The sequence below is a fragment of the Penicillium canariense genome, assembly GCF_028826845.1.
Source record: "Penicillium canariense strain IBT 26290 chromosome Unknown utg000007l_segment0_segment0, whole genome shotgun sequence".
In the NCBI taxonomy this organism is placed as follows: Eukaryota; Fungi; Ascomycota; class Eurotiomycetes; order Eurotiales; family Aspergillaceae; genus Penicillium; species Penicillium canariense.
The window spans coordinates 2,243,007-2,263,063 of record NW_026622734.1 but is presented as its reverse complement, the minus strand read 5'-3'; the positions used below and the strand labels follow the sequence as shown (position 1 = coordinate 2,263,063).

Sequence of the window (20,057 nt, the reverse complement as noted above, 5' to 3'; positions counted from 1 at the left end):
ATCTCGCTACTCCAGTCATGTCCGTTTATTGTATTGCGATTTCAGCTTACTTTCAGTCGTAGAAGCTATGGCGATGGGGTCTCATAATATTTCCACTTAGGGATAACTGAAAAAGAATCGCTTTGTGGCTGTTGTTACAGTTATAGATACATATTTTCTGGCGAATATGAAGGATATCCTTGGTAAAAGAGAAACTGCTAGATGAGGCCCAGACAATAGAGAGCCCAACTCTCGAGCCTAGTGATCTCAAGCGCTGTTACTCATCTTCACTGGGTTCCCCAGAAGGAGAAAATCCCGGTCAACGAAGCCATTTGAGTCCATCCGGAAGTTGCCCCTCTGACCGTCGACCTTGATGAGAATAAAGTCTTCACTGGTGAAGATCTGCCGCACAGACAAGAAAATTCTCCAGACCCCGTGACTTATTCTCGCAACCGGAGCCTTGACAAAGCTGGGCATTGGTTCGTTTGACCCGCCGAGGAGCTTCCTGGCATCACTTTCAAAGCGAGCTGCAGACTCCGCCGACACTACAAGCTTCTTGGAAATATGGACCTGGGATGGCGCAACCTCAAAGTGGAACTTCTTAAACGGCAACATGCTTCGGACCTGGAAGCGGATCCGGGGCTGACCTTGGGAGTGGACCGCCTTGATGCTTTGGATCATGTTGCCCGTCCGGACGAGGAAGATGGTGCCCATGACGCTCATTGATACACAAATTCCACCAAAAAGCGCCTGCTGCCACATGGGCAGGACCGTGACAGGGTCTCGGAAAACGGCGTTGGAGTTATAGACCGCATACGCGAAGCAGAATGCCGACAGGCCATATGCACTGAAATAATAGCTGCGCTGCGAGCGCGACTGGAAAAGCGTCACTTCGCCTTCGCGTGCAACTCTGCTGAACAGCCTTCCAAGTCCTCCTGTCTTTGGTTGTAGATTCTTAGGTAGTTGGTCGAATTGGGACCTTGAAGTCGCGGGACGTTTTTGAGGTTTAGGAGCCGGTGCAGAACGAGGAGCCTTCGAGGCGAAGGAGCGCCATGATGAAGAGAAATATGTCTGAAATCCGGGGCGTACTGTGGTAACCGTACAGGCACTAGGGCACCGGTGCCAGATTATTCGGAGTGGTGACGCTCTGCCCGACATTATTGCGCGAGCTCTGTCCACACCAGAGTTAGCAAGGTGTTCGGGGAAATGACGGCATATTGCAACAGCGAATCGGACGAGAGTAATCCAATCGCAAGTAATTAGATAACAACATTGACATAAAAAGAGAACGACTTACCCAATCCCGGTCCCTCAACGGTTGTTCTCCTCGGAAAGCGCCGCCAGATCAAAAGCAGCCGGCCGCCGCGGCAAAAAAATGTTCCCGTCCCGGCCGCCGGTGAAAGCTCCCAACGCCCTCAACACCTACTGGCACGCTCACTTGGGTGCCCTCAATTCACGCTAAACTCGATCATTTATACATCCGAATTCAGCGCGCCTCGACGCGGTGGTGGGCTCTTGGTCGCTCGTGTTCATCTTTCGCCGATAATATAGCTTGCTCGGAGAGTTGCGACATCGCTTGAGCATCTCCGCCTGCCCAGTATCTACACCACCACCTCCTCCGGCCTCACACACCTATACAAAATGGCAGCTAGGATCCCGATTAGCCAAGTTCCGGTGATGTTTGCCCGCCGGCAGCCCAAGGTGTTCCACGCCACCCGACGTGAGTTTTCCTGGCGGCATTCGATGAGGTGGAGCTCGCAGAAGCCGAGCCCGCATTATCGGAGCCAATTGCCCATGAACCACGGGTCTTTACAATGGCATACATACTCAATGCTGACTTCTGATTTCATGTAGGCCTTCAGTCTTCCTCCGCTCCTCAAACTCAGAACCCCGCCTACCCCCTCTACCCCTCCGTCAGCCAGCTCCTCCACGAGAAGAACGTCCCCGAGTCGGAAGTGCCTAAGATCCCCGCCTCCGGCCCCAAGGGCCGTCTCCTGAAGGGTGACGTGCTCGCCTATCTTGGCCAGATCGCCGCTGAGTACCCGGCAACCCAGGCCGCGACGCTGGCTAAGCTCGCCCACCTGGACCTGAGCAACATCAAGATCGTGGCGGCTGCCCCGAAGCCCGCCGCGCCGGCCGCGGAGGAGAAGAAGGAGGTCGTCGCCCAGCCGCTGCCCATGGCCTCGATTGCCATTTCCGTCTCGCTGGCGGCCGTGCTGTCCGCACAGAAGAAGATCCAGGAGAGCTTGGGTGTGACAGTTCCTCTGTCGCGCTTCCTGGCTATCGCCACGGATCTTGCAAACGACGACCTGCCCCGCTCTAAGAGCGAGAAGCCGACTTCTGATGAGCTGTTTGAGGAGGTTCTCGGTGCCGAGCCTGTTAACACATCACGCGGCGATTACATTCCTGAGCTGAACACCTTCAAGGCCTCAGGGGCCCGCCAGCCCAAGCCTGTGCACGAGGATATCATCGACATTCTTAGCGCCAAGCCCGGAAAGAAGGCCGTTGCTTCCACGGTGTCTGCTGTGGATGGTGGCGCCGCTCAGAATGTCTTCAGTTTGACTGTCCCCGCCGGCGAGGAGCTGCGCGCCAAGGCCTTCTTGGAGCGGATTAAGACTCTCCTGCAGGTCGAGCCTGCCAGGCTGGTGCTTTAAAATTGGCAGTTTTTATTATCAATCTCTCCCAAGTCTGCAAACTTTTTTCTTTCCTTTGCCCACTCATGCCATCTCCATACTGCGTTCGGAGTGTTTCAAGGCTTCTGTATTTAGTGTAGCATAGATAGTCGCATACCACCTCGATTTGGCTTTATAAAGAATTTCCAGTGTACCGGTTGCTAAACCAGTTTTCGATCTGCCTAGATAAATTCGGGAGTATCTACGTGCTGGGCATGTCCACTATATTGTAAGTCCGGATCTATGAATGTTTCTCCAGGATGGCAGGTAGGACAAAAATAAGTCTAGGAGAAATTTATCATTGATGCAATGGAGCCGGGTGTGTCGGCAATCATAACTCTCCAAGCACTATACATAGTCTTATTGACCGGCTCCAATTGGCGGAATAAGAGAATAGCTCGACGGCGAATCCATCTCCTGCAACCCCGTCGAAAGAAACAGGGGCCTCATCTCCCCATCCTCACTAAAGAAGATATTTGGCCGCTCCCTCCGATACTTACCAATAGCAGGACTGTCATCAAAATCAAAAGTCGTATTGCATGCAACCGTGTCCTTGTTAAACGTCCAGGGCCCGCTCCAGGATCTCGCATACGCGTGGCGCCCTACATTAGGCCCGTCGCCGAAGCCTGCATCGGGAAGAAAAAGGTGGACCAGCATGTGGAAGTTGCCGTACTTGTCTGCCCAGATGAAGGGGACTTCGCTTGCCTCGGAGAAGATCGGTTTCGCAGGGTGAATTCTTGCATAAGGGCCTGCATAGTTGGCCGCTGTTGCCATGTTGATGAGCTCTGCGCCGCTGCAGTTGTACGGACAGTCACGGTATGCTAGGATAGTGGTAGGGCCCGAGGCGGTTTTAACAGTGCCGGAGCGAGGGTGTAGTGGAGCCGGATTGGTCATATCAGCATCCCATGCTTCGTTGTTGGCGCCGGGGAGGACCTGCCCATGCGGTGTCCAGTTGTATAGATCTGGAGACGACCAAACGCTGATGCCACTTTCGCCATTGAGGGTATTTCCGGGGCCGCAAGTGAAGTCCACATTCTGACAGGTTGACGGGACTTGCTGCTGACAGCCAATATTGTAAATGAGGAGAGCAACAGCCTGACAGCAATCACCACGCAGCGGAAGGGGCGTTCGGTCAATCTCCCGCTCTGGAGCTCGGGTACTAGTACGGCAATAACGGGAAATCGGATGAGCGTAGAGGGACGGAGCAGGCCGTAGGCCCGGGCAGTGAATTCAATCCATAATGAAGCCCTTATGGTGCGGTGAAATTGTGAGCGGTGGCATCTGAATTCGAGTGCTCAGTCTATGAGCTCGGAAACTTATGTCGCCGGGCCATCTTGGATGGCGACAAGAAGACTCAGATACAGGGCTGTGCACAAACCGGTGTTCCCGGCTATGATGATCAGCTCGGGTATGAGTGGGCGTTGTGTAGTGGAAACCACGCGCTTTTGTTTTGCCTCCCTGGCTGAGTGGGCTAAACTGAGTTCAAATTAATAGTACATCATCCCGACTTTGTCGTTCCCCTACATCTTTACGGGTAAAAGCCATTCTGAATGGGCTATCCAGGTCTTACGCCGACAAAATGCGGACATTGAAGCGCAAGTCAACGTGGGTCAGTCCTGATTGATCTTGTTATTGCTCAAGATCTGAAGGCGATTCGATTGATACTGGCCAACGGAGCGGCTGCAAATGGCATTGTCAGTGACCATCCGATGAGGCCATTAGATGTGGCTGCATCGGCCGGGAGTAATGAAATTGTGGAGCTCCTCCTAGAGAACAAGGCGGTCATCGGAAGAGTGGGTAATGGTAAAAGATCAGCATTGTCTTGGGCTGCCTCCAGGAATCAACTAGATACTGTTCGTCTCCTTTTGTCTCGCGGAGCCGATATCGACCCTATCGAGCCAGGAGGATCGACGCCACTGCTGTCTGCTGTCATGGAGGAGCAAATTGAGATGGTTGTGTTGTTGAAAGCCGGAGCGAAGGTGGACGTTCAAGACGATGAAGCCCGCACACCCTGAGGGCAGTAAGAATCCGGCCCGTCAAATTCTCGGATTGTTGATTTTCTACGGGGCCAACTTGGTGCTTCGAGACATCGATGAAATGACTGCCTTGGATAGGACTACCAGCTACAATCACCCAGGGGCAGCGGCCTTTTTACGGCAAATGCACGCCACCAAACAGAAAGACAGCGATGATGGAGAGGTGGAAGATTAGTCCGTTCTTGATAAGAAGCGGTTCACTCTGCTCCGGCCCCAACTTTCTCCTTGTCCCAATGGCACCGACGAAACCACAGATTCACCAGTCGGAAACATAATCAACACCACGTTCCGGCTAGCTGAGATTACTTCGAACAAAAATTGCGGTCTGAGCAAAGCATGGGACCATATCCCCATCTGTCACACAGCACAGAAGCTTGCAGCAGATTTTCAGGACACAATGGACCTTGTCGCTAGCTGGGATATGCCCTTCGTGGAAAGCTTTGAGTTCAACTAATATATGGAATGTGAAAATACTTCCGCGGGATCGACACGCATTTCGCAAGATGCATATCAAATCAAGATCTCCCGCGGAGCCGCCTCCCTTTAATGGAAGACCGAAGTAGATCAAGTGGAGGCAATTGTCGGGTTTTTGACCTGGTCCATTTGCAAGTCAGGCCCAGGTGGGCATGATTCCTAAATCATCTCGTCGGTCTGAGTGAAGCAGAGGCTAGGAATGAGGAGACAGACCTCCTTTGTCATATATGGATTTTCCGACAGAGGCTAAAATGGCATCGGTTCAGATATTTGACTTCTCGGCCAGATTGTTTGGCCTCGGGAACGGAAACTGGACACGGGACCTGCTCGTTGTTGAGACAGAAAACATTTTAGAAACAATGGTGGCTCAGGACATTTACACTCGCTTCCTTGAAAGTGTCTTGGTGCAGCTTCAAGTACTTGGAGGAGAAGTGGATATTGTTCCCGGATCGCAACACACTTTCCTCGCCTATGTATGTTTCTAACCCCTGTACTTTCGATACGTGATCGTATGAAAACAGACTCTTCGGTAATGGCACGACTATGCCAACTAGAATCCATGGATGGGAATATTTGGCTCCTTCAATCTTAATATTCAAGATCTATATAGTAGACATACACTCCGTCTTTGTGCCAACGCTTTGCTTTTGGTAGGAAGAGACATGATCTGAAGTCCGTGCGGCAGTCGGGCCGAGGGTGATTTGCCCTGTCTTTTGTCTTTTGCACACTCACCTTTCTCACCCCAGGTCGTGCGATCACTGTGCGGGTTGCTTGGAGTTTCCAGTTCTATGAAAATTCAGTGGCTCGTAGCACCTCCAAGAAGCTTCTCTAGCCGAACTTGCCTATGCTGCGAGACAGGTCGGGAATGTCAACCCGGTCGTGCCGTCTGGTCGTACGGGTCAAGGCTAAAGGATGGCTGGATAGGAGCATGGATTGGCAGGATCTCCGCAGAGGACAGAGAACACAAGGCAGCAAACATTCCTCCCTCGGAAGACTGCAAGATGCCCAAGATGGCACCAAAAGACCCTCCTCCCTGCCTCGGTAGGGACAATAAATAATAAGAATGATAATAATTAGAATTCAAGTAACCCAATAAGGGAGACGCCAAGAGGCATATGAATGGGCTTTCACTCAGCGGTTCCAATCAAAGGTGCGTTTGGATGCCGAGCAAGGCTGATGACAACTTACAATGCAAAGCATTGCACTGCCCAAATCAGCCTCGTGCAGCGCAGCTGATTGTGAAGCCACGTCTACACTTCATCCTGGTCGCTCATGTTGATGCGGGGTTGGAAATGAGGCTCTGCTGTGGAAGAGAAGAAGGAGAACTTAAATGGAATTGTTTCTCCTGCAAAAATTGTGTTGACTGTTGACCATAGATCTCTCATCAACTCCATACTTCAAGAAGATTGTATTGAATCCCATTATGAGTCGAGAACAGATCATTCAAAGCCACGATCCTCGCACGGATGCCCTTAACTTTGTAACCAAGGGTGGTCGATATTCTCTCAGGGTGGAAGAGTTCATCGAGGCCGGCAGACCAGATGGTAGCGAGTCGCACGGCGCCCCTGCGACGCGCTATATCACGTCCAATGTACGGATTGCTTATGTGTGAGATCCCATATATTCGCATTCTGATCACTCGTTTCCAGGGACAAGTAGTGAACGCGCCTGCCATCAAGGGCATCTCGGGCCACGTTATCGGCACGGGGCAGTCGTTTACTATTCGCGACGACTACGACTTTGACAACACCACTGTTACCGGGAAGGGGTACCATGTGAATGCACAGCTGGGCAAGACGACGGTAGCCTTCACCTCGGGCCAGAATAGCCCCCAGGCATATTATGATCGGACGAATATGGCTGGAGAGAGGTTGTATTACGATGGGATGCAGGCTGCTGCTTCATGGTATACGCAGGGTCGTTCGCGCTGAATCGTTCGCATGAGAAATTGGTATTATGTATATGCTCTATATACGTAGGAAATAATGTGCCGACTGTACTCTGTAGCCCACATCCAGTTCTACAGTAATTTCCGAACACCGCCAGCTCTCATAGTACGGAGTATTGCTCACACTTGAAAGTATCAAGACACCATCTGAATCCTTCTGATACTCGCAAACGACGATCACCGATCGCACCAAACCGGTCTCGATTGCACGAACATGAAGCACAGCCAAATCCAAAGGAAATGAATCTCGCAAAAACAAGACCTATCATTGGACTCGGAGTGTCCACTTTTCACTTTTCAGTGGAGGGGTTGAGATCGGGGGCAGCCCCAGTCTCGCAGCTCTCCGTGAGTGGATCTAGAAGACCGGTGTTTGGACTGAATTTGCGAGTTGGATCTTTTCGACTGAATCGTAAATCGTAAATCGTAATTGTAAATTGTAAACGGCGGACCTGTGAATTATTATATGGGGTTGGTTTTACCGTTAAAGTTGAGCGCCCCAATACGCCATAACGTAACCTCCCTTCAATGCTCCCGAAATAAAAGATCCGTCTTCGCTGCTCGTCCTCCCCCTCTCTCACTTTTCCATTTTCCCTACCTCTATCTAGCACTCATAGCTGCGCCCTGGCAGTTTCGCCCGCCCAATCGGACAAGCCGGTTGTCCCACCCGCACCTTGCGCCTTCTTGTTTTCCGTCGCAAACTGCGGCTGACCCCTTGTCGCCCCCCCTGGAGCTCTTGGGATCTGCATAATTTAGCTAAACTACACAAGTGATGCCCGTCCTGGTGCCGCGCCCCGCTTCTTTCCGTCTATACTTTATCGTGATACCTGATACGTTCTGTCGTGGCTTTGTTGCCTAGTGACTTCAGGTGCTACGCCCAGACCGTCCAATAGCAATGTATCCTCTTCGATGATCATCTCAGCCTCGTTTTTGAATCCTGCGGTCTAGAACCAACAGCCACAGCCGATCAGCACCCTCGAGCTTCCGACCCCGAGAATCCTATTAAGACCCGTGAATAAGACACTCTCAAGTACTCAATTGGCTATACAGATCTAACCCTAATGCGTGAGTACACTGTAGTGCGTATCATTATGACAGAACAATACCAACAAAACAGGTGCTCAAACATGAACCACCTGGGAACTCCGTGACACAGCGATTCTTCTTCGAATCCTCTTTCAAACCACGCTATGCCTGTTGCGCTTACTCCGTACTCTCCTCCTGCTAACTAGAATGAAATTATCCACACGTAAAAATAAAGTAATTCTAACAATCAACTCGTTCATTCCACTTTAAGCCATTCTCCGGCGTGGACAGACCGAACAGCGTGGCTGATTACAGACTGGGCAAAAATGGACATTATTGAGGTAGAACCAGCCTGAGTAACAGATACACTAGAGATTTTAATAGAAGTGAGTATCAATATAAAGAGATTTCGATGCAGGAATTTCTTTAACATACACATTGCCAGTATGGATTAGCCGGCACTGGAACTTGGATTAGGGGCGCCGTTAGGTCGTCCATATAACCAGACTGGTTGCCAGAAGCGGCGTCATTGAAATCCTGTGGGGAGTCACTTCTGGCCTCCAATGATGGACTTTCCTGACAGCGTTCCAGCATTTCAGGTATTTGATCCGACGGCAGTAGCAGGTGAAGTGTTAGAGGAGATTTGTGTTGTAGAACTGACTATACACGACTTTGCCCACCATATTATGATTCTGAAATGGTAGTGAGGTCTCAGATATGGGGTATGTAGTAGTGAGATCGGGAGTCAAAAGAACGGAATGTTGGACCAACCGATTAGAAGTGATTTAAAGACTTAATCTGGATTATAGCCAGCCTTGTCAGTCTAATCTACTACGCTTGGCTCTGCCACGTCATGCTTCAATCTGTGTACCTTCTTAACTGAGTGTTGCACGTACTAGAGCAACTAGCCTTGTATCATGTGCTCTCTTGTGTGCGTTTACCTGCCTAATTACATGCGGCGAGCGACAATGTTGCGTGAGCTAGGCGCGTTCGCATGTTGCTATACATATTATCCTTGGCTCCTGGGAGTCATTGCGCGGGGCCAGGGGGCCTCAGCGGCATGAGGCGCCACACTTTGCCTGGGTAAAGTAGAAAATTCGCGCAGAGTAATCAGCAGCTGGCCAATCGTACGCGAACACATCCATGGCTTGGCCTCACTATACAATAACTGTGATTGCCTAGAGTAGCCTCGTACAGCTGAAATCAGTGCGCGTGGGACGTTGACGAGTCTTTGACGAGAGGATAATGGGGTAGCGATCATAGATAAATTTTTATATATCTGCCAGTGACGCCTTTCTTAGGTACCTAGCTGACAATATATCTAGGATTCTTAACCCTCGCTTGTTCTCACTTCACGGATCAGCCAGATTATACTCTAGGTATCTCTGTGCTCTTTATCTAACCTTTTTCTATCCAAACATTCCTCGGCCTACTACAACATGGGCAGCTCAAGCTCAAAGCCCGAGAAGAGAAGAACCAACCCCTGTGGACAGCAGGGTTGCCCCAGGTCTAGATCGCAAGTATACTTTGGTGGAATACTGACGAAAGATTCGAATTTCTGCTTGCAGCGTACGTGTTATATCTTGAACAAGCCCACAGACTGCCCAGTCAAGGAACTTTTCAATGCTCCTATGAACAGATCAATGTTGAGCGAGTTCCGGGCTGTGTCTTCCACACAGTCAGTCGTACTAATCTGCGTTACTGTCTAGATACTTGTGAAAATCCACATTGCGCGAACTATAAGGTGGCCCACCAGGACCAATGTTCAACCTGTACAAAAAGCCGTAAGTTGAGCGCTGCTGATGGCATCTATATCACACCTATACCTACCTTTCTCTTCCTCGGGTATAATGACCGACTTTTTGACGCGTGAATCTATTAACGTTACTTCAGAGGAGGAATACTACCGAAGTGGACGTGTTTCGTGAATCTGGGAGAATTATTACCGGCATACTCAGTATGCATGAAAAGTCAGGATACTTATTCCATAGCGACAGGATCATATTCATATCATTTCTACCCAGAAGAAGATAATAAACAGTCATAATCAACTACGCAACCGAGTAATCATAATCAAAATATTGTGCCGAGCTAATCGGTTCAAGCTTGCAACAAGATCCAACCTTGTTCGGTCGCCGGGGGGTGGGAAACGAAACCAGAACTTCCTGGCCAAACGAGCAAAAACAAAACGCATCTCCATTAGGGCTAGACTTTTGTCTATGTTGGAGTATGACCCCATTGAAAATGGGTTGACAGCATGCTTGTCATAGACTCCGGTAGGCTTGATCCATCGTTCAGGTATGAATTCCTCATGATGGCTGCAAAGTCGGGCGATATTTCAATGTGGAGCGGCGAAAGTCGATAATCAATGCCCGTCCAAGCTCTTGGTTTCAGAGAACATTGCTACGCCGCAAATATTCGTGAATGATTCCTAAGGCTTTGACTGGGTACGTACGTAATGATGGATCACAAATGACGTTACGACAAAGAAACTATATGCTCGTGGTTAAGTGATTCGAAGCACATCGGCTATCCAATCGTGCTACTTTTTGCGATCCCTTCTAATGATTAGTCAGTTAAGTGAACCATTTTGAAGAAATAATGATCACTAGACTCGGCACCTAGCGCCGTACATGATTTTATCCATTGAGCAGCAAATAATAAGGTGTAACCTTGAACAACGAGGTAGAAAAGACATCGTTGGGCAATATTCTGTGCACAGAGCAATAATGAACAAATGAACTCTTCACTGATATAATCAACCTTGACCCACCATCCTGGGTGTCCGGTAAGTACACTTAGTCCAGTGGTCCACACCGACCACTGAAGGCTCAATCATAGAGAAGCTTGAGTTTTTTCCTACCCGGAGTGGGTGCGGGTCGAATGACCTGCGAGCATCCTCCACTTTCTTTCCTTTTCTTCCGTTTTGAGGGCCATAGAGTCGCCATTATTTCTCACATTTGGGAGGCATGTCATCTCCGCAATGGGACATACTTGGGACCCACAGCACTGCGGCTAATTCCGATTAGGGAGATGAAAATGAAGATCACTGTGGAGTAAGTCATCACATCGCCGGGAATTCTTCTGCTAATAACCCGATCCTCTCTTTAAGTCTGACCGGGAATTATTGCTACAGCAGTACCCATGAGGTTGGAACCTCTGGCTGGGAGACTGTAGGAATGTGCGGCGCAAAGTTCATGTATACACCAGGTCTGAGCAGGTCAACTATTGGGGTGACCAAATACAGTAACAAGGCAAAGGTCTAAATAAAACTTCGCTCATCAATTGATTCTTAGCCTAAATATGATGAGAACCTCCCACTCCCCACGCCAAACAGATGAATATGCTGCCGCAAAAATCGAAAAGAGATCAGAAAACAAAACAGTAGCGCGATGTCGAGGGAGAAGAGAAAAGTCTCTAGAACTGGAAAAAGAAAGCAAAAGGCAAGGTCATGTCGTCATCAAAGGGGCAATTTGCAATAAGCAGAAACGATCCATGCGCTGACGAAACGCCGTAACCATAACCGGCTCCCCAAGTCGCTTTGTCGAAACACCATGAGCGCCACCGCTGGACCTGATGAAAGTGGACGAAGGTGCGCCTGATGAAGAAAAACCTCCCGTGCAGAGGATGAGACAAGTGCAGGAAAACAAGAGACGGAAAAAGAAAAAGCCAAAAAAGAAAAGAAACAGGCGAAAATCAAGTCGGAAACCAGAATAGGGGAAGTTAAGCCTCGCTCGGATGAAAGGGGTTGAATGATCCCAAAGTTCTGCAAAGAAAAATGGTTTGTTCTGAACCGAGGAGAAAGATGCGATGGATGATGACGCTGCTAATGTCAATGCAGAAGATGCTTGGCCGAAATCCCTTGATGCCGTATCATGCAGCCGTTGCGCCACCCCGAGGAGTAACATCGAAGACCGAAACTCCAGGTCGAATGCAGTGAGTGTGAGATGCGAAACAAATATAGAAACCATAACGACGTAGTCAGGAACGATTAGCGGATGGTGCCCCATTCCGTCAATTTGCTGCCTTCTCGCCGCGACTCCCGTGTAACGCGCCTGTCATGAATCTTCCAGAAACGAAGTGTCTCGTCGCCGGCACCTGTAACGACGGTTTGACCGTCGGGACTCATGGCAAGGTACAGAACACGGAATGTGTGACCAGTCAAAGAGACAACCTGCTCCATACGCGGGTACTTCCAGACGACGATTTGGTTTTGGCTGTAGCCGTGGGTGCTGATGATCTCATCGGAGTTCTTAGACCAGGAGAGGTTGCAGACTTGACTACCCGTATCCACCTCCTTGATCATGGAGCCGGTGGAGGTGTTCCAAAATTTGATCGTGCGGTCTGCGGTACCACCGCCAGACGCGAGCAGGTGGTGTTGGTGGGGGGACCAGGCAATGGCTTTGACGGCCGCACAATGATCGGAGAAGCGGTAGAGGGGAGTTTCGTTCAGCTTGTCCCACACCATCAATTTGTTATCGTTGCCACCAGAGGCCAACTGGCCATCTTCTGTATTCCACTTCAACCCGCAGACTTCCTGTTTGTGGCCCGATAATCGGCGGAGGTACTGGTCTGGAGAGCGAACATCTCGGTGATAAATGAGACGGTCTCGTGAACCGGATGTGAGGATGTGATCATTCCAGGCCAAAGCGCCAACACGGTTGGTGTGGCCAATCATTGTCCGCAGTCGTCGACAATGCTCTGCATCCCAAATCTGTACTAAACCCTTGCCCGTACCGATGGCAAGATGTGTACCTCTCTGGATCCAGCTCACACTGGTGACAGTATCATCTTTCAGCTCACAAAGCTTGGTCACTCGGCTAGACTGCGAATTCCACATGTAGACCGAGTTAGCCAACCCAACGCCCAGCACATTGCTGCTGCCCCAGTCGACCAAGTTGAGATAGAAATCATCCTGCAGGTCGGGAGCATCGAGGACCTTGAAAGGGACCTTGTTGATATAGCGGGGTTGTTTGCGCGGGGTTTCAAGGATACGCTGACTGTCATATCGAATGGGGGAGAGACTATAAAGTTCCGAGCGGGCGTTCAGGTTTGGTGCATGAGCACTTCTGGGAGTTTTGGAGGGGGTCGGTTGGCCAGATCCTGGCCGAGTCGGACCGTAGTTGAAGAGATTCTTGTGCGGGGTCGACGGTGTAATGCTAGCTGATGGGAGGTTGGCGACAACATGCGCGGGAGGTGTATGAGATCGGGTCTTGTCATTGATGCCATTGCTGAAGCCCATCAATGGGTCGGGTGAGGCGGAGGTGAGATCGGGCTGAGGGACGGTGTTTCCGAAGAGTTCACTGCGCAGGACACGAGAGAATGTCCGATTTGCTTCTTCCGCTGTAAACTCAGAGGTCAATGGGCATTTTCACGTAATGGGATATGAAACGGGAGGACGAACTCTTCTGGAAATGCAATTCAGAGTGCGGGGCGCGTCGCTTGGACTTGGATGGAGTGGACGGACATCCATCCTCATGGAGTAGGCTGTAGGTCGCCTGCAAATCCTGACCATCGCGGTTCGGGATAAATCTTTGATTGAAGTCAGTCGCATGCTCGTCAAGTCTGCGATTTACACGCTTCCAGCAATTTTCGCATTGGCTTTGAGTAGCTTACCGATCGCCATAAACACGTTGCCGTTTTCGGCAAGGACTGGTTCCTGGAGTCCTCTCACGTCGGCGCCCTGCCTCATCCATATCCTTCAGCGCCTTCTCCAGAGCCTTTGCATCCACCGGCTGTGATCCTTCGGGCGCTATTCTCGGGCGGTTGCCCAGATTATCGGAATAGAAGAGGGTCTTCTTTGCGGGCATGCTTGGCGGGGTCTTGGATCCAGGAGGTGATACGATATTGACCGCGGCTTGCGCGCGGGATGTTCCCCTGGCTGCTCTTCCACTGCTCACACCTGCCTCTGCGTCCTGAGAGCGATCCCCCATGCTGGCGGCAGGTCCTCAGGCCCCAGAAGCCGATTGCGTGGTATCAACGAGTGGAAAAGGCGGTTCATGCGAGAGACGTCCGATTTGTAATGACCAGTGCAGGGGGACGGCTCAGACGGAGACTATGGATGGGATTTGGAAGAGACGGCGGCTGTCCTGGTAGACCTTGCGGGCTTGTGATGAGATGGGGAGTTCCAGCCACCGGGCGGCGCTTCGGCACAGTGATAGGCAGACAACCCACAGCTTTGAAAGCCTGGATGAGACACCACAATGTTTTAGCGAAACAAAGAGAATGGCATTTAACGAGCCAGTTGGCCGTGGAAGAGTGGACTGGAATGTCTACAAGGGAGGGTGTCGCTGTCTCTCTCTCGCATCCCTCTCGCAAGTCACGCGTCGGGTACGCTAGTCCCGTTCGGGCCGCAGCATCGCCTGCACTTCTAAACGGCGGGAGAATCTTCAAAACGAACTACGGTCTGTCGATTGTTCAAATGAACTGCTCCACTATTGCTCCGCTGCAATCACCCTTATGTGCCTGGGTCCATCTTAGTTTGGTCGGGGAGCTGTCATTGTTCGCCGTTGTGGCGGCCACGGGGATCTATCCTAGGTGGTCTTTGTGATGATGGCCTCCCTCTCGTGCTGCCACTGCAGCCTTAGAGTTGTTTACATGTCCAGACGCGTTGGAGGCTGCCCCCCTCTATGGCCAACACAGTGGGATTGCTGTACGGCACCTGCAGAGGTCACAGTGGGGGTTGCGATGTGAGGGATCGGACGCGAACCCAGTCCCGGCGCGCGGCCACGCGCCTCGGACGCGCAGAGCTTGGGCCATTGGCCATCGGGCACGGCACTGAATGGCCCAGAGAACAAGCAGAGCAACACAGTCCCTGCCAATCAGTTCAGCCCGCGACCGGAGAATATGAACAATGCTCATGGTCCACTGGTAACGATTATGACAGGCTCACCTGAGGCGTTAGTCACATACTGTACTCCGTAAAGACATCATGGGTTGGTTGTTTCACGAATTAAATGACCCAAACGAACGATATAATTATTCCCTATCCTAGCTCGTACTTCTAAGTGCTAGTAAGTAAGCCGTGCAAGTAGTCGTGCTTGGATAATTCCCTGGTCGCAGTATGTCATACCGTGTCAACACACTGCCTCACCGTCCAGCGGCACTCCCAAGTCACCGCCAACCGAAAACCCTGCCACTCTAACATCTCCGCTCGGAGTTGACTATGCCTGCACCGCCCTCCAAACCTGCCTTCTCTTTGTCGTTCTTTGGCCGCTCTTTCTTTCACAGAGCTTATTATTCCACCTGCCCCTCCACCATGGCATCTAAGCAGCCTGCCAAGGACTTCCTGTCCTTTGTTAATGCCTCCCCTACTCGTATGGTTCCTCCCGATACCCCACCTCGAACTGTCTCTAATGGGGTCCAGCCTTCCATGCCGTTCAGTCTGCCAAGGACCTTCTGGCCAACGCCGGCTTCCAGGAAATCAAGGTACTTCCCCAGGGCTCCACACTTCTCAATGTGTTCGGCCTGTTCTAATACTCCCCCCATAGGAGAAAGATTCCTGGGCGAAGACTTGCAAGCCCGGTGGCAAGTATTTCTTGACCCGCAACACCACAACTCTGGTCGCTTTCGCCATTGGAAAGCAATGGCAGGTATGTATCAAAGCGCGATAGCTGTGGGGTAGTGTCGCTGATCACCATGCTAGCCCGGCAACTCCATCTCCATGATCGGTGCCCACACCGATTCCCCCGTCTTGCGGGTCAAGCCTGTGAGCAAGAAGAGTGGCGATGGCTTCCTTCAGGTCGGTGTTGAGACCTATGGAGGTGGCCTCTGGCACACCTGTATGTTCAACTCGCTACTATCTCACTGGATGGCCACTAATAGCCTCAGGGTTCGACCGCGACCTCGGCGTGGCGGGTCGCGTGATGACCCGTGCTAGCGATGGATCGATCGTGCAGAAGCTGGTCAAGGTCGACCGTCCCAGTATGGTTCCCCGATGTTTCTAGTTGGTAGATTCAGTCTAATGTCTCGCAGTTCTTCGCATTCCCACACTAGCCATCCACCTGGATCGCCAGGAAACCTTTGCCTTCAACAAGGAGACCCAGTTATTCCCGATTGCCGGCCTGGTGGCTGCCGAGCTCAACCGCACTGGTGAATCCAAGACATGCGATGCCGAGAAGGTGGATGACTTCTCTCCTCTCAAGGCCGTGACCGAGCGTCATCACTCCCACTTTGTAGAGCTTGTTGCGGCCGAGGCTGACGTCAAGCCGGAGGACATTCTGGACTTCGAACTGATTCTTTTCGACACCCAGAAGTCTTGCCTTGGTGGTATGCTCGAGGAGTTTATCTTTTCTCCCCGCCTGGACAATCTGAACAGCTCTTACTGTGCTACCGTTAGTCTGATCGATTCTGTCGCCGACAAGTCCTCGCTGGATAACGAGTCCGCCATCCGTCTCATTGCCCTCTTCGACCACGAGGAGATTGGCAGCCGCACCGCCCAGGGTGCGGACTCCAATGCTCTGCCCGCCATCATCCGCCGCCTGTCGGTGCTTCCGTCGTCTGCTTCCTCGGATATCGACCTGGCTACTGCCTATGAGCAGACCCTCTCCACCTCCTTCCTGGTCTCGGCCGACATGGCACACTCCGTCAACCCCAACTACTCTGCCAAGTACGAGCAGGATCACAAGCCCGAGATGAACAAGGGCCCCGTGATCAAGATCAACGCCAACGCTCGCTACGCCACCAACTCTCCCGGTATCGTCCTGCTCCAGGAGATTGCACGCAAGGCTTCAGCTGAGAGCGGCGAGCCCATTCCCCTGCAGCTGTTCGTTGTTCGCAATGATTCCAGCTGCGGTAGCACTATCGGGCCCATGCTGTCCGCTGCCCTAGGTGCCCGCACCCTGGATCTGGGTAACCCGCAGCTGAGCATGCACAGTATCCGTGAGACTGGCGGTACCTATGATGTTGCATATGCGATCCGCCTGTTCACTGGTTTCTTCCAGCACTACTCGGAGCTGTCGAAGACTATCTTTGTGGACTAAATTTTTATAGTACAAGCGTAACATCAAGAAATCAGTCTAGAGCAATAGCATTATCATCACGTTGCGACAATCCATCCCGTTGTCGCGCAAGTAAATTTGTCCCCACTCTCATACAGAGCTGTCAGCCACTATCGGCACGTGTTCGGCCTGACCCAAAGCCGCTCACCTCAACTCCACAGCTCCTTATCAGACATATCCCCCGACTGCGTGGACGCTCGATTGCCGAACCTCGTCCATGCCCCCATGATCCTCTATGACCGACGTCGATGCCTTTAGGGATGCGGAGCACATCGCTGACGTCTCTGGCATTGCCTTCGACGATGTGGAACCGGGGCCACCCGCGCCGGCGGCGACCAGCAGCAGCAACCGTAACCAGGATAACCCCCGCGTGAAGAAGCTCAAGTCAGCCGCGAAGGTCGCGTTTATCGATCGGTTACTTCGTGATCTTGATATTTTGATATACTGTGAACTATCGGCGGTGTATTATATGGAGTGAGTTCGACTTGATGGCCCCGAACAGGAAAGCTCCTCACCCTCGTCTTACTTCCGGGGAAGCTCCTCCACAGCATACTGAGCTGAGCTGACATTGTCACTTTCTTTAGCTGCTCTATCATTCTTTTTGCCATTCGCGCCGTTATTCAACTAATATTTTTCACGCCTAAAGCGCCACCTTTCGACCCGACTCGTAACCAACCCTTCGTCGGCGCCATTATTGCCAGCAACCTATTCTGCATGGTCTGCCATGCCTTTTTCGTCCGCCCCGAAGCTGGCGAGTCCACGCGGGGATATCTGCATGGTGGTCTATTCATCGATTTCATTGGACAGACACCAGTGCCCGTGTTTCGACTGCTGGCCTTCGACGTACTGATTCTCCTAGTCGATTTCGTTATGCTGGGATTAATTATTGAGCGGGTGAAGATGGTGGGATCCAAGGGGGTGGCTGCCTTGCTTGCGAATAGCAGTGGTGCCACGAACACGAATGCAGAAGCAAATACGGAGCAGTCGGGACAGCAACAAGATCATGATGCAGAGGAACGTGGCGTGCGGAGTAATGAGGACACGGACGATATCAACGATTCTGCGCTGGAGAACACCACTGCGGATACGGTCCCCGTGCCGGAGATTGATGATGATGTACATGATGAACGAACGACACTGTTAGCGGACCCGGGCGAGGGCAGTACAGAGCCAGTACTGAGAGACGGCCATCCGTTGGATTCATTTTCCACGGGTCAAGCAGTGATTATGGATATGGGCTTCTTCGCTACAATACGTGATCAATGGCAGTACTCGACCACGCCGATTAGACGGGGAGGAGAGCACTATGCGCCCTCACCACAGGCGGCCACTTTCCTTCGGGAGCGATTGGGGCTACAAGTTGGGGTTGATGGCCGCCTTGTACGCATAGCACAATAACATCATGAACATGCATTACTGGTTTCCTCGGGGAAATGTATATTACGTTCCTCGATATACACTCTGAAAGAACCGGATTTGCTCTTGCTGATTGCCAAAATTCATGCCCTACGGGTCTCTATATCCTCGAATGCAAACCTAGTAATAGAGAAAAGTGGTGTTATATGTAGCAACAAGGCTGATCATGGTAATAGTACAACAGAAAACAATAAGGCTTCACAAAAGTCCCGAAAGAAGCATAAACCACGCCCATATAAGCCCTTCCTCAGCTACCAACCTCTTGATCCAACATCTGGACTGGACTGTCCGCTAAATAGCGGGAGGCTTGCCCTCGCCCTCGCCGCCCTGCGCCTGGCTCTGCACCCTCCGATCCAAAATTTCATCCACAATGCCCAGCTCCAACGCCTCCTTCGCCCCCATGAAATAATCCCGTTCCATCAGCTTCTCAATCTCATCCAGCGACAGCTGATTCTTGCCAGTCAGGTGACGCTGATAGATCTGATTAAGTTGTGTGCGGACGCGCAGGATCTCCTTCGCATGGATCGCGATATCACTCGCCTGGCCAAAGTATCCTCCCGACGGCTGGTGCACCATGATCGAGCTATGCGGGAGGCAGTACCGTTTGCCGGGTTGACCGCCACATAGAAGGAGCGAGCCCATGGAGGCGGCTTGGCCAACACAGATTGTGCTTACTGGGGAGGCGATATAGGTCATTGTGTCGTAGATTGCAAGGCCTGCGAGGGCAGAGAGGACTATTAGTTGCTGGAAGGTGAGAAGTGGTTGGGGGTGATTCAGGCATACCTGCTGTGACTGAGCCACCGGGAGAGTTGATGTACAGGTGAATCGGCTTCTTGGGGTTGTCTGCTTCGAGAAAGAGGAGCTGGGCGACGATGGAGGCGGACAGGGTCTCGTCGACTTCGCCATTGAGGCAGATGATGCGCTCCTATTGAGGGTTGCATGTGAGCGGGCGCTTCAAGGGGGATCTATGTAGGTGACATTATGTGTACCTTGAGGAGCCGCGAAAAGATGTCGTCTGAATTGAGCAGCAAGAGAAGCGAGTTAGCTAAGATCATGTGTTTTGGATCAATTGCGCAACGTACAGGTGTGCCAACCACCTCCCTGTGTCTTATATCAGCATTGAAGTCATCAATGATACAATAGGATATAAAAATGGAAACCTACCACCGTCTCCGTCACAAAAGGCGTGGGCGTCCAACCGCGCGGGGCGGCGCGGTCAAGCGAAGGTCCGGAGCTCGAAAAGGGCCGCAAGACAGCAGCAGGCCGCACAAGTGGAATGGCGCAGCGAGGGACCGACCGTACCAGTCGCTGAAGGTTCAAGTTGGATCGCATCTTCAATGAGGGCTGCGCGTGACCAGCACTTCCAACCAGAGTCTTTCGTCGGAGTCGGTGACAAACGAAGGAGAGCCGGCCGCGAAAGGCGGAGCAATCGATAAAGCTGATAAGGCTATCGCGCTAAGATACGAAGAGCCACGGCCGAAAAACCGCGACATTCTCCCTCTTTGTCTGC

General features: G+C 51.6%; 9 protein-coding genes across 9 annotated transcripts; 5 read left to right on the top strand and 4 right to left on the bottom strand.

Moving 5' to 3' along the window:
* Nucleotides 1–246: 246 nt before the first annotated feature.
* On the bottom strand, nt 247–1,137 carry N7482_009845 (uncharacterized protein; the record flags this gene model as incomplete). Its single annotated transcript, XM_056691969.1, has 1 exon — nt 247–1,137. The coding sequence occupies one exon, from the start codon at nt 1,135–1,137 to the stop codon at nt 247–249; it is 891 nt and encodes a 296-aa protein (XP_056539675.1).
* A 483-nt stretch (nt 1,138–1,620) lies between these two features.
* On the top strand, nt 1,621–2,633 carry pdx1 (uncharacterized protein; the record flags this gene model as incomplete). The annotated part of the gene is made up of 2 exons (XM_056691968.1): nt 1,621–1,699; nt 1,834–2,633. 2 exons carry the CDS (start codon nt 1,621–1,623, stop codon nt 2,631–2,633), a joined length of 879 nt encoding a protein of 292 aa, XP_056539674.1.
* Nucleotides 2,634–3,011: 378 nt separating this feature from the next.
* Nucleotides 3,012–3,545, bottom strand: N7482_009843 (uncharacterized protein; the record flags this gene model as incomplete). The annotated part of the gene is made up of 1 exon (XM_056691967.1): nt 3,012–3,545. One exon carries the CDS (start codon nt 3,543–3,545, stop codon nt 3,012–3,014), a length of 534 nt encoding a protein of 177 aa, XP_056539673.1.
* Nucleotides 3,546–4,230: 685 nt separating this feature from the next.
* N7482_009842 (ankyrin repeat domain-containing protein) lies at nt 4,231–4,666 on the top strand (the record flags this gene model as incomplete). The annotated part of the gene is made up of 2 exons (XM_056691966.1): nt 4,231–4,260; nt 4,301–4,666. The coding sequence occupies 2 exons, from the start codon at nt 4,231–4,233 to the stop codon at nt 4,664–4,666; spliced, it is 396 nt and encodes a 131-aa protein (XP_056539672.1).
* Nucleotides 4,667–5,412: 746 nt separating this feature from the next.
* N7482_009841 (uncharacterized protein) lies at nt 5,413–7,092 on the top strand (the record flags this gene model as incomplete). The annotated part of the gene is made up of 5 exons (XM_056691965.1): nt 5,413–5,634; nt 5,972–6,053; nt 6,113–6,202; nt 6,538–6,752; nt 6,811–7,092. 5 exons carry the CDS (start codon nt 5,413–5,415, stop codon nt 7,090–7,092), a joined length of 891 nt encoding a protein of 296 aa, XP_056539671.1.
* Nucleotides 7,093–12,123: 5,031 nt separating this feature from the next.
* N7482_009840 (WD40 repeat domain-containing protein) lies at nt 12,124–14,065 on the bottom strand (the record flags this gene model as incomplete). The annotated part of the gene is made up of 3 exons (XM_056691964.1): nt 12,124–13,475; nt 13,537–13,697; nt 13,749–14,065. The coding sequence occupies 3 exons, from the start codon at nt 14,063–14,065 to the stop codon at nt 12,124–12,126; spliced, it is 1,830 nt and encodes a 609-aa protein (XP_056539670.1).
* A 1,325-nt stretch (nt 14,066–15,390) lies between these two features.
* Nucleotides 15,391–17,113, top strand: N7482_009839 (M18 family aminopeptidase; the record flags this gene model as incomplete). The annotated part of the gene is made up of 6 exons (XM_056691963.1): nt 15,391–15,448; nt 15,499–15,560; nt 15,623–15,724; nt 15,778–15,913; nt 15,963–16,055; nt 16,107–17,113. 6 exons carry the CDS (start codon nt 15,391–15,393, stop codon nt 17,111–17,113), a joined length of 1,458 nt encoding a protein of 485 aa, XP_056539669.1.
* A 253-nt stretch (nt 17,114–17,366) lies between these two features.
* N7482_009838 (DSC4 family protein) lies at nt 17,367–18,529 on the top strand (the record flags this gene model as incomplete). Its single annotated transcript, XM_056691962.1, has 2 exons — nt 17,367–17,605; nt 17,716–18,529. The coding sequence occupies 2 exons, from the start codon at nt 17,367–17,369 to the stop codon at nt 18,527–18,529; spliced, it is 1,053 nt and encodes a 350-aa protein (XP_056539668.1).
* A 309-nt stretch (nt 18,530–18,838) lies between these two features.
* On the bottom strand, nt 18,839–19,879 carry N7482_009837 (ATP-dependent Clp protease proteolytic subunit; the record flags this gene model as incomplete). The annotated part of the gene is made up of 5 exons (XM_056691961.1): nt 18,839–19,281; nt 19,331–19,472; nt 19,537–19,562; nt 19,630–19,648; nt 19,712–19,879. 5 exons carry the CDS (start codon nt 19,877–19,879, stop codon nt 18,839–18,841), a joined length of 798 nt encoding a protein of 265 aa, XP_056539667.1.
* Nucleotides 19,880–20,057: the final 178 nt, after the last annotated feature.